The 12567-nt window shown below is 47.0% G+C and overlaps 1 protein-coding gene across 3 annotated transcripts in view; it reads left to right on the top strand.

Moving 5' to 3' along the window:
* Nucleotides 1-12079, top strand: part of kat6a (K(lysine) acetyltransferase 6A) — a 41381-nt gene extending 29302 nt beyond the window's left edge. For 2 of the 3 annotated variants that reach the window (XM_044025611.1, XM_044025609.1), the window contains exons 11-17: nt 928-1089; nt 1519-1612; nt 1727-1958; nt 3667-3865; nt 3969-4697; nt 5691-5952; nt 6436-12079. In XM_044025611.1, coding sequence (XP_043881546.1) covers nt 928-1089; nt 1519-1612; nt 1727-1958; nt 3667-3865; nt 3969-4697; nt 5691-5952; nt 6436-9911 — 5154 coding nt within the window. In that variant the 3' untranslated portion in view covers nt 9912-12079. The remainder of the gene's footprint in view (nt 1-927; nt 1090-1518; nt 1613-1726; nt 1959-3666; nt 3866-3968; nt 4698-5690; nt 5953-6435) is intronic. The other variant, XM_044025610.1, reaches the window with a different exon arrangement.
* The last annotated feature ends 488 nt before the right edge of the window (nt 12080-12567 follow it).

Below are 12567 nucleotides of genomic sequence, written 5' to 3'. Positions count from 1 at the left end.
TCTTAAATGTGAGTATTTTCTTAATTTCTTTGCTTAATTTTCTTAATTTCTTTGCTCTGGATAACAAATCATTAAAAGTTAATCATTTTGGTTTGTGGACAAAACGATTAATCGAGAAAATAATCGACAGATTAATCGATTATGAAAATAATTGTTGGTTGCAGCTCCAACAGCCATATACTTAACTGTGCATGGAAACGTACGTGTCGCTACTTCAGTGACACCTCACAGTGTTTGATTGTCACATAAATGAGATCAACTTGAACGGAAGTTAACTGTCGGGGTGACCGTGATGGAATAGCAAGAGGATCACCGGAGACGCATGTTAATATCACATATAAATACATGTGGTGAATAGCCATTCGATCATGGGAAAACGCATTCTAATGGCAGGTGTGAAGGGGGCCTTAGATCACTAGAGATTAAAGATATGCATGGCACTTGCCAACCTCCTCATAAAAATACACTGTTTATTAGTCAAAGCGTAGTGATCTTTAATTGGTATCCCTACCTACCACATTTGGAAGGATTAGAAGAAATTCATAATTACTCATTTCCACTTAAGCTCTTCCTCTGGGACTCATAATGTGGACTGTGGCCTGCCGGCCATGGCTTCTTCGGCTCCTGTGTCTCTGCTCCGCAGTCCATCTTGGCTCTGAGTCGAGCAGAGATGACTGGCGAGCTGCCAATCTGAACCTCCCTCCTCTTTCTCTTTGTAGCTCTTTGTTTCTCTCCCCTGCCCTATCTATCTGTCAGGCTCTCCAGAGACTCGGCTGAGATCATTGCTTGACACTAACGTCTTTACCATTCACTTTCACTTCTGCTCCTCGGATCTCAAACAGAGGATTAAAGATGTGCTTAGGACCATTTCTCTGTGTGTGTGTGTGTGTGTTGCACTCATGTGTTTCCTCATTAATCTCACAACAGGTGGATGGGAATGTGAGCACAATCTACTGTCAGAACCTCTGTCTACTGGCCAAATTGTTCCTGGACCATAAGACACTGTACTATGACGTGGAGCCTTTCCTTTTCTATGTCCTGACCCAGAACGACGGCAAAGGGTGTCACCTTGTCGGCTACTTTTCAAAGGTATGTGTGTGACGCTCCCGGTATCAATTCTGTACTGTCACGCAACTTCTCAGTGAAATGACTTCAGGCTTGACTATTAAGTTAAGTGTCCACTCCACTAAGCTTCTGATGATTTGTACTGTAGCTTCCCAAATTTGAATCATCCTGCAAAAGCTAAAGAAACCCAAAATATGCACCGACATCATCCCACACTGACACACTCATGCTGATGTGTCCCAGATAAACACTGGCTGCTGTGAACTCTGCTCCTCTGTTCAGTTTGCAGTTGCAGGTGTTCCAATTAAAATGCCACCACACTGCCAAAAATACTGCACTTATCGAACGGACACAAGACCGTCTCTGCTGCACACTCACTCAGCTCTCTGTATTGTGACACAATGTTCTCTTTGCTAATGCGGTGATGTGTCCGTGTCTTTGCCTCTTCCCCAGGAGAAACACTGTCAACAGAAATACAACGTATCATGCATCATGATTCTTCCACAATACCAGCGCAAGGGCTATGGGCGCTTTCTCATCGACTTCAGTAAGGGCATCGGCCTTAAACAAAACACTGACAACAACTGAAACTCAAATCAAAAACAAAGAAATAGTGTTGTGTACAACATTAAATATGGTGTCTGTCCTTGGTTGTCTGCAGGCTACTTACTGTCGAAGCATGAGGGCCAGCCAGGGTCTCCAGAGAAGCCTTTGTCGGACCTGGGTCGGCTATCCTACATGGCCTACTGGCGCAGTGTGGTGCTGGAATGTCTCCACGAGGTCCGTGACCGAAAGCTCTCCATACGACAGCTCAGCAAACAGACGGGGATCTGCCCGCAGGACATCACCACCACACTGCACAGCCTCAACATGCTGGAGCAGCGAGGAGACAGGTCAGACACGGGACACTCATTATTCAGTCCTTTCAGACCTGAAAACATATAGCATGTCATCATTTAGGCAGACTGGGCACGTACATGTTGGTGTAAACAGGAAGTAGATTTTCTCCTCTGCAGTTGTTTGTTTAGTTTCAGGAATTACTACCCACGAGTAAGCATAGTCATTTCTTTTATTAGACTGCCAGCGAGCTAAAACTGGAAATAAATGTCAACAGAGCTTTTCAGTCGCAGCTGTCACAACCAATTAGGAAGTAAATGCAGGTAACTGCGTCATTGTTTCCAAGGTCCAAGGTCTCGGTTTCTGCTGATCCAGTCTGACACACAGCCCTTGAGTTTTCAAATGAAAACAAAGCAGCCACATTTTTAACCTTCTGTGTTTTGGCAGCTCTAAAACACTGGGGTAGTGTGGACAGGAGGCTCATCCAGATCAGAAATTAAAGCAGAGTAGAAGCCTCAGTACATCTGTTTATAGCTGGCATTAAAGTGCATCTGGAATGTGTCTCCTGTGTCCACTTGTGATTTCTATTACCCCCACACATGTAGATACACACAGACATCATTTCTGTTCAGAAAGATGTTTTTAAATGTTAAATCAAGGCTCCACACAAACTTTTTGCATTGGTAACTTTTTAATCTAGGCGCACCAAAATGTTTCAACGCCTCGCCTTCAGCGCCACAGTTCGAGGGTTGCCCTTCTGTCATTTTCCATGTACATTCAGATTTATTTAATTTATTGCCAACAAAAATAAACTTTGTATGAAGCACAAATATGCCATGTGGTAAACTCTATAGGAGTATACTAGGGCTGTGTAATTAATCGAAACTTGCATTTCAATTACGATTATGCCCCAAACGATTACAAAAACAAAATAATTGAAACAAATTGATTAGTACAAAATGAGGTCTTTTACTCTGAATATAACTCTTTTACGGTGGCTGACTCCCTGTCCCGCTCGTCATCCGGCAAACGGTGTTGCCAACTGAGTGACTTTGTCGCTATATTTAGCAAGTATTCAGATCACTCAAGCTGCTTTTTCAAAAAAGCAACTAGTGACAAATCTAGCATCTTTTTCTCATGTTATTAGACACCTCAGACTCTGACGTGAAAGCATGTATCGTTCTAAAGGTCTTTGCACAGCGGATGGTTCGAAAGTGTGAATAATTTGGATGGGAGTTATAACGTGTGCATGGGAGGATGCACACGCGCACACACACACCAGCTGCTGTTGTACCATCAACAACACTGATTGTGACGTAAATAAAACAAGAATCAGTAGAAGAAATTTTAATTTCTTAGTTTGGCGTTTTACTGACTTTTTATCTATTCCATGACGTTATTCCTAGGTCATAATCAGAATTATTGTTATTTTCCATAATCGAGCAGCCCTAGAGTATACCACTCACTCAAATCCAGTTGTTGCATACACACAGACACTGATACACTTATTTAAATATTCAGTTTATAAGACTAAATGTCAGTATTAGACAGCTGCACTTGTTTTAGTATTGACCTATGAAACAGGTTTTAGTCACAGTGATGAAGAGTGGCGACCTGACACTGTGACGTCTGTACTGTAAATATGCATGCGTGTAGATACTGTATCTTCATGCACACAAAAACGCACACATACTGTCATATTCAGCGTGTAGTAAGACATGCACAGGGTTGTGATGCTGTTGTCTGTCTGACGGCTTTCATCAGACTCGTTCTGCTGCGGCGGGACAAGCTGGTGTCGACCCACATGACTCGTCTGAAGGCCCGGCCGCGACAGCTGGACGTGGACCCCGAGTGTCTCCGCTGGACTCCCGTCATTGTAACCAACACAGTGGTTTCTGATGCTGATGGAGATGACGACGATGATGAGGAGGATGAAGAGCCAGAGAGAGATAACCACAAGGAGGTAACTTTAATCTGTTTCTATGCCTTATTTTTCAGATTACAGATTGATGGTCTTGTTTTTATGGATTTTTTAATTTAATTTTGTGTGCTTTATCTCTAAATAGATAAAACCAAGTCACAAAGCCCCCGCCATTTCCTGGCACATGCGCCAAGGGAGGAAGAAAAAGGAAGAGGAGGAGGAGGAAGATGACGACGACGATGATGAAGATGAGGAGGAGGAGGAAAGGAAGAGCTTCTTAGGGTTTCCGCTGAGACAAAGCTCTCCAACGTCCCCTCCGCTCCGCTGTCCACCCCCTGTCCAAGAACCACCACGACCCACTCCCCCAACAAATGGAGAGCGCAGACCACGGGGACGCCCACCTAAGAACTGGCCTTGGGGCAAGGTGAAAGACAGCGCACGCGTAGGAAGACCACCAAAGATCCGGCCCGTGGAGGATGAGGACGAGGAAGATGAGAGAACAGAGGGGGGGAAAAACACCAGCTCTGCCAGCGGCCCCCCCTCACTCTTCTCCCTGGACAGACAAACAGAGTCCACAGCTTTTCACTCACTGGACTTGGCCCGGCACACCCCCATAACCCCCACACGGAGAGGACGACCCCCGAGGAAAAAGAGAGGTCCAAAGCCCAGACTGACTGAGGGGCCTGGAGAGGGGCTGACGCAGCTTCCTGTGGTCTCTAAGTTAAATGATGCTCCACCTGTCAGGAAGAGCTGCTTCAGTGAGAGCAGCGAAGAAGAGGATGATGACGAAGATGATGACGACGACGATGATGATGACAGGAGGGCATGCTCCCCACCCATCCTCACTAAACCTGCCATGGGGTTAAAATGCAAGGTAAGAAGATTTTAAAATGAGTCATTTTTCTGAAGAGTTTTAACAAATGTGAATAAATCACCGTCAGCTGTATTTGGAACTTGGGATGCCCCAGACAGCTTTTTGGCCCCTGATCTAATCTCGTTACTCTTTACTGTTGAGTATCTTGCCCCAATCTGATGCTTATATTTGCCCAGATAACAGAGTTGCACAGTAGACTCTTTTTTTTTTAAAATATATGGTCTCTGTCAATAAAATAAATAATGTTCCTAACTGAAGTTTGGAGAGAAGAACAGACTAGCTATTCTATTATACCATCTGTCTGTGCTGCTGCTGCTGCTGCTGTACTGTTGGCAGAGAAAAAGAGGCAGAGGGGGTGGGTGTGTAACCATCTCTCTGTTAGTTAAATCAATGCTATGTCTGTGTACATCTCACATCTCATTCAACAGCAGCCAAAATGGTGAAATGTTTGTTAATACCGGAGTATGTGTATTCTGTACACTTTGATGGTACGGGGTGTATAAGTGTGTGTGTGTTGGTGTGTGTACACTAGGCCTGCAACTAAGGATTATTTTTATAATTGACACATCAGTGGATTATTTTCTCAATTAATCAAGTATTCATTTGTTCTAGATAATGTCAGAAAATGTTGAAAAACTATGTTCTCAAATCAACCGGTTAAAGCAATTATTAAAGTTTTTGATGGTTAATTAAGTAATTGATGAAGTGTTGCAGCCCTAATCAAAATAAGGCATCATATGAAAATATGACCAGTTGTAGCAAACACAGGTAATATGAAATAACCTCTGTGATTGCCAATCTCTGACTGGTTAAAAGATGCCTAGATCAGCCCAGATGTGATACTTGAGATCAGGATGATGACATTCCTAAAAAAATATATTTCCATCCCATTAAATCTACTATAATCACCTTGATCTCAGTTCTCAGATCTCAGCAAGGTCTGTAGGCATTCAAATTCAAAAACACACCTAATTTCCTCTCTGTTTCTCCCAGAAGCCTCTTAGGAAACGTCGATTTCGCCAGCGCAGCCACCCTCACAGCAGCGTGGTGACAGAGACCATTTCTGAAACCACAGAGGTGTTGGATGAGCCCTTCGTAGACTCAGACTCGGAGAGGCCTATGCCCAGGCTGGAGGAGGAGACGCCTCTGGGCCACCCGCTGCGCCGTTACCCTCCCGCACGCTCTGCTCTGAGGTTGTCAGACCCAGCACCCAAAAGGGGGCGACACTCCATGCTGTCTGATTCAGAGGACGATGGTGAGTATATGCGAGCGACCAGTTTGTCCATCACATTTGTTTTCCAAAACGACACTTGTTTACTGTGATAGTAAAGCAAAGAAACCAAAGCTTTAATGAAGCTGAAAGCAGATAATTAGTTTTTATTCTGAAAAACACTGTTGAAACAGTGAACTGATAATTAAAATAGTAATTTAGTGGTTCATTAATTATTATTTAAATGTTGTATATCTCTGTAGAGAATATTAGCACGTTCAAAAGTGATCAAAATCAGTTGTGAATAAGAAAGGACTGCATCTTTTTTTTTCACTGAATCTTATATACATAAAAAAATGTCTTTAATGTAAAACACTTTACAGAAAATCCACAACATTAACAACTCATGAATTCCTCATGAGTTGATGTGGAATGACCGATGTGAACTTTTGCAGGATTTAATGACTGTTACGTGAGAAGGGTGCAGAGCTTTATCTAACACTGGCTTCTCTTCTTTTCTCCTCTCAGAACTCACACCTGTGCTGCAGCCTGCTTTGCCTGTAACTCCGTCAAACACCCTAACAGCCAATTCTGAAGTCCCAGTCAAGAAGAAGAAAGGCTGGCCCAAAGGAAAGAGCCGCAAGCCACTGCACTGGAAGAAACGTGGCCCTGGTAAACCACCTAGTGGTGGGCCCAATGCTACTGCAGATAGTCAGGCCTTAAGTGGAGACCCTCCGCCTCCCAAAATCAAGATGAAGCCTGGCCGCAAGCCCCGTAGCTGGTACCTGCAGCGGGAGCAGGAGGAGGCAGACAGAAAGGAGCAGGAAAGACAAAGGCTTCTGGCACAGCATCTGGATAAAGATGCTCAGTCGCTGCTGACAGACGATCGTAACAGCAAGCGAGTCTGCAGAACCAGCACGGACAGAGACAACAAACAGAAAGACTCAGAAGAAGAAGACGACTATCTTCCAAAGCCTGTTGAGCAGAAGGTGCCCAGGAGGCGAGGGAGGCCTCCCAAGAACCGCGCTCTCTGCCAGCCACCACAGCCTGCCCCCAAACCACCTCCCACCTCTGAACCAGAGGAGGAAGATGAGGAGGATGAGGAGGAGGATACTGAAAGAGTGTGGGAGGAGGAGAAACCTAGCCGTCCACCGTCCCGTCCCCTGCTGTCCCCTTCTTCCTCCTCCTCCACATCAGCACCACGGGCCCCACAGTCTCGGCCTCAGGACACGGATATGGGCGACAGAGAAGAAGACGATGATGACGATGACAGGGAGGAAGAGGAATGTGGCAGCACGGGCAGCGGCGGTGGGAATATCAACAGGAGAACAGCGGTCACAACAGGTTCAGGGAGCAGGCGCAGTGAAGACCACGATGCGGACGATGAAGGTGATGGGCACTTAGAGGAGAAGAGCAACAACAGCAGCAGCAGCAACAACAGCAGTAAGAAGAGAAAAAGTCAGGACTCTGAAGATGACGACGACGACGATGATGAGGAGGAGGAGCCTGCCTCCCGCGCATGCTCTCCTCCTGTCAAAGAAGAACCCCAAGGTGGCGAGGCTTTTTTAGACATGGAGAACAGCGTGGCCAGGGACTATGTCAGCAAGCAGGAGGAGGAGGAAGAAGAGGAGGAGGAGGAGGAGGCTGAGGAGGTGCAGGAGACCAAGTGTCGGCCCTCCTCGGCTGACCCTCAGCAGGAGGAGAGGCGGCGCAGAGAGCAAGAGGAGTCTGCTGCAGCAGCTGCAGCAGTGGAAACAGTTACGGCCATGTCTGTTCCCTCTGAGCCCATGGAGCTCCAGCCTCTGCACCCGGATGATAAGGACGTCACGTTGTTGATGGAACCCCAGCACACACATCCACACTCGCACTCCCACCAGCACTCCGACTTCAAAGAGGAGCTGGGCCACCATCACCCGCACCACTCCCATCACCACTCTAATGAGCTGGACCTGGAGACAATGCAGGCCGTCCAGTCTCTGACTCAGGGCGAGGCCCAGGACGAAGAGACGGAGCCCCAACCGCACCACGGGGCGTACCAGGACTGCGAGGAGACCCTAGCGGCCTGCCGAACCCTGCAGAGTTACAGCCACACAGGGGAGGCAGAGGAGGAGGCCCTGGCTTTAGTGGAAGAGTGTGGGGCCTCCCAACACAGCAGTCCCCTTCCTAATCCCCCAGTGCCGACCCTGCCCAATCAGTCTGTACGGTCGGTGAACAGTCCAGGGTTACCATCAGGAATCATGGACACAGGACCAGCAGGGCAGAGGGGAGGGACGCCTGGACCCACAGGAGCAGGGGGCAATGGTGGAGGTGCTGGAGCTGGGTACACCCAAATCACACCAGAGCATCCCAGTTCTCTGTCTGCCCCATCCCAGCAGAACATGGAGACGTCGCCAATGATGGATGTGCCGTCTGTGTCCGATCACTCACAGCAGGTGGTGGACAGTGGCTTCAGTGACCTTGGCAGCATAGAGAGCACCACAGAGAACTATGACAACCCCAGCAGCTATGACTCCACCATGGGTGGCAATGGAACAGCAAGTGGGGGCAACGGAGGGGGAATGACTGCTGCTGTAGTTGCAGGAGCTTCCACAGCTTCCTCATCATCAGCCTCCTCTTCCTCCAGTTCAGCCACCCCGTCCTCCTCATCCCAGTCAAACAGTTGCTCCTTTGTGCCGGCCCCCAGCCTCACATCATCCACAGGGACTGGAGCATCCCAGATCACTATGGGAAGCTGTAGCCTCATTCAGCAGACTGGTCCAGGGCCCACTGGGCCTGGTTCCAATAACGTAGGCAGTGGTGTCCCTCAGCCCCTACCACCCCCACCACCATCCAACACCCCTAGCTGTGGCATTAAGTCTCCACAGAGCTGTGGTGTTATTGAAAGACCTCCCAGCACCAACCAGCAGCAACAGCAACAGTCACAAAAAAAGGTTCCTCAGCAGCAGCCACCACAGCAGCAGCAAACTTCCAACCCTCAGCCTCCACCCTCGGTGCAGCAGCAGCAGCAGCAGCAGCAACAGCAGCAGCAGCAGCAGCAGCAACAACAACAACAACAACAACAGCAGCAACAACAACAACAACAGCAGCAACAGCAGCAGCAGCAACAGCAGCAGCAAGCCTTGTCCCAGTGTAGCATGGGCAATGGCTTTGCCTCCACTCCCATGATCATGGAGATCCCAGAGAGTGGAGGAGGGGGCCGCACCCTCTACGAGCGCATGGGTCAGGACTTTGGCACAGGGGGTTACCCGCAGCCTTCGGCCACGTTCAGTCTGGCCAAGCTGCAGCAGCTCACCAACACCATCATGGACCCCCATGCTATGCCCTACTCTCACTCAGCCTCCGTCACGTCCTACGCCACCAGTGTTTCTCTGTCCAGTCCTGGGCTGGCCCCCTCACCCCACACCCCCCTCCCTCAGGGCCAGCCCACCATGACCCCGCCTCCTAACCTCAGCTCCGGCTCCATGAACCTGGGCTCACTGCAGCTACAGTGCAACATGCCTACCACCAATATTGGCCTTGGACCACCGCCACACACTCAGAGGCTACAGGGCCAGATGGCCACTGTCAAAGGTCATATTTCCATCCGGTCCAAAGCCACCCAACAACTGGCCCCTGCCCCACACCAGCAGCAGCTCTATGGTCGCAGCTCAGGGGCTGTGGCCATGCAGGGCACACCGCGCACCTTGGCTGTGCAGCGCGGTATGATGCCAAACCTCATGCCGACGCCGGCACCGTATAATTCCATGAACATGACGCCGCTGAACGCCATGTCAGCCGGCTACCGGATGCCCCAGCCGATGATGAACAGTGGTTATCATGGCAATCCCCCTTACATGAACCAGCCCGCTCAGTACCCGATGCAGATGCAGATGGGTATGATGGGAGGGCAGGGTTACCCACAGCAGCCTATGCAGCCCAATCACCATGGCAACATGATGTACACCGGCCCCTCCCATCACAGCTATGCTGGTGTCCCAAAGCAGTCGCCGTACATGAGTAGATGAGCAGCCCTGAACTGAAAAAGGAGACATGAGGCCAGAGTTGATACTCGCTGTACTCTAAATGTCCAAAACTCCTGTTCACCCTCTCCAGTGCCTCAACAGGCACCAGTGAGTGCGGGTGAAGGAAACAGAGAGGGTCTTTGGGGTTCCTGTTTTTCTGTGTTGACATTTTGTCCCCTTTAATTTGGACTCGTTTCCCCTCCCCTCCCAGCTGGCTGTGTATGGGAGCAAGTCGGTAGGATTCAGGAGTCACGGTGTGTACATGGACCACGACCGTGCCGTGCTGCTTCAGGTCAGGCCTACACAGTCCACGAGACCTGGAACGACGGGGAAGGTCCACAGAGACGGAGCGTACAGGCGAACCTGCAAATGAAAAGTGAACATAGTAAACCATGCACACAATCTTTTAACTGATATAGGAAGCCTTACCGTAAAAAAAAAAAAAAGAGACAGTGAAACGTTGTAGGTGGACGTTTTTGTTTTGTTTTGCTCAACATTGACGTTGAATCTTTATTTTTTCGTTGTCGTTTTTGTTTTGTTTTTTTAATACTCGTGTGCAGTCCGACATTTTATATGCTTTTGTCTTTATATGTGTGTCATTCTGTGATGGTGAAACACCCTCATGCATCTCTGCGTCTCACATGGTGAGACAGCTTTTCACCTGGTTCCAGGGGTTTGAGGTGTTGAGCCGTTCCCACAGTCTCGGTCTTCCTGGAATAGATGGTGTTGTACCAAAACACGGCAAAGACACGAGCGCGTTACTGTCTTTTTTTTATGTCCATAAATGAAACAAGTAGCATTATTTTCCAGTTTGCCGCCTCTCTGAAACGTTTAGATGTAAATATTCTGGTACTTCCCAATATCCAGCACATGTATACACACAAATGAACACAGACCCCGGGCTAGCTGTCGCCAACAGGTGGCTGGCTCAGGAAGCATTCAGCTGTCCCACACTCCACTCACAGACAGTGTAAACAATGTCAGCCTTTTTAGCAGTGTAGGAAACGCAGAAGTAACGGTGAGACTCCCTCATAACTGCTTTAAAGAAATTCTCCCTCCCTTAAGTGTTAGTGACCTAAGAAGGTGGAGGAGTCTGCTTTTGAATGGTGTATTCTGTTAAAACTGTACTTTAGTTTTCTTTCTCCAAAGTTCTGCACTCCCATTGGCTAGAAATGAGGCAGTAAGACGGTTAGCCTTTATAAAAGGCGTGTGCCTAAATGCCCGGTCTAGTGCATGGTTTGGCCTTCACATATAAGGCACAGACACACAGAAGCAGGGTCAGAGGTGAGTCGGTGTCCGACGTCTCACGGGTGAAACGGTCGACCTTGTTGTTCCATGTACCAGTATTCAAAGTCAAAAGAGGAGTTTTGATTTTTCTTACAGAGCTGACATTGCATACTTTATTTGTGTGTACTGTTGTGTTCTGTACTTACTTATTGTTTTGTTTTCTTTCTGAATTTTATCAGACTGGGCAGCTTTCTTTTATGACACAAGCTGACTCTTTTTGACTTAGAAAAACCTATTGTAGAGAAAATGTTTTTTCTATAATATAAAAAGGAAATTCTGACATTGATATTGGTACTGTCATTTTTTTCCACTTCTGTTTCAGGAAAAAAAAACAACAATACATATTTTTTAGCTCGCCTCTTGGGTAATAATTACTAAGAAATTCAAAATTTAAAAAATTACCACTCACTTTTAGTGACTTTAAGATGCCTTTAACCTCTCCATTCCATCTCATCTCTAGAATTTTTCTATCTTTGTGTAGTATATTAATGCTATTTTAAACAAAATGACTACAAATATCTAAAGGTCACTTGGCATTCTTTTCTTTTTTTTTACTTGTGTGTGTATAGGATGACTTCCTTACATTTAAGAGGCATGTAAAAATGAGCTCAGTATATTTCTGTCTGTTTATATCGCTTCCCTTTTTGTATCCTTTGTAATTGTACATGTTGCGTTGTATGCTAAGAGATGGCGCAAAATAAAGAGAGGAGTGACAGCTGGGCACACAGTGAAGGTTGATTTGCACCCAGCAGCCTGGACTCTCGATTCTGTCCCTGTATGTATTTCCATTTATTTGTTTATTATTTTTTTTTCTTTCTTAGCAAGTACTTTCAAAGAACTCTGTACATTTTAACATAAAATGAAAATAAATTATGTTGAGCCATTCACGTTTCCCTTGAGCCTTTTATAATTTTCAGTTTGATTGCAGTCGCCGTCACAGTTCACTCCTGTGAGAGTTGCCTCCAAACCTGTGGCTTAATTAAATGACACAGACGTCCTTCCGTCATAGGCTTAATGTTTAATGGAAGGGACACAAGATGGTGTAGTTAAATGTCTCGTGCAGAAAGAAACTAAACTCCACTTAGTATGTACTGTATGTCTCTGGAACTCATACACGCAATAAAAGCTAACGAAAGTTCTTCTAAAGAATCACAAAACATGTTGAAAAAAGGCAGAGGTCTGACAGTTTGATTCCTCTTGAACTCAAGCCTGGTCCATTGCAACCCAATTCTATGTCCATGTTTTACAATGGTCTAAACCAGCTCACATCCAACACTTGGTGAATTCTGCTTCTCAGTGATGTGAAGAGCCGTCAGTCAGCGGTTTTCCACCCACCCTTCTTACGGCCTTCTCTGGGGGAGTTTTTGGTCTT

This window comes from Solea senegalensis, linkage group LG5 (assembly GCF_019176455.1).
Source record: "Solea senegalensis isolate Sse05_10M linkage group LG5, IFAPA_SoseM_1, whole genome shotgun sequence".
NCBI classification, from domain to species: domain Eukaryota; kingdom Metazoa; phylum Chordata; class Actinopteri; order Pleuronectiformes; family Soleidae; genus Solea; species Solea senegalensis.
The sequence above is the reverse complement of the archived record's forward strand: the minus strand, read 5'-3'. Positions and strand labels throughout refer to the sequence as shown.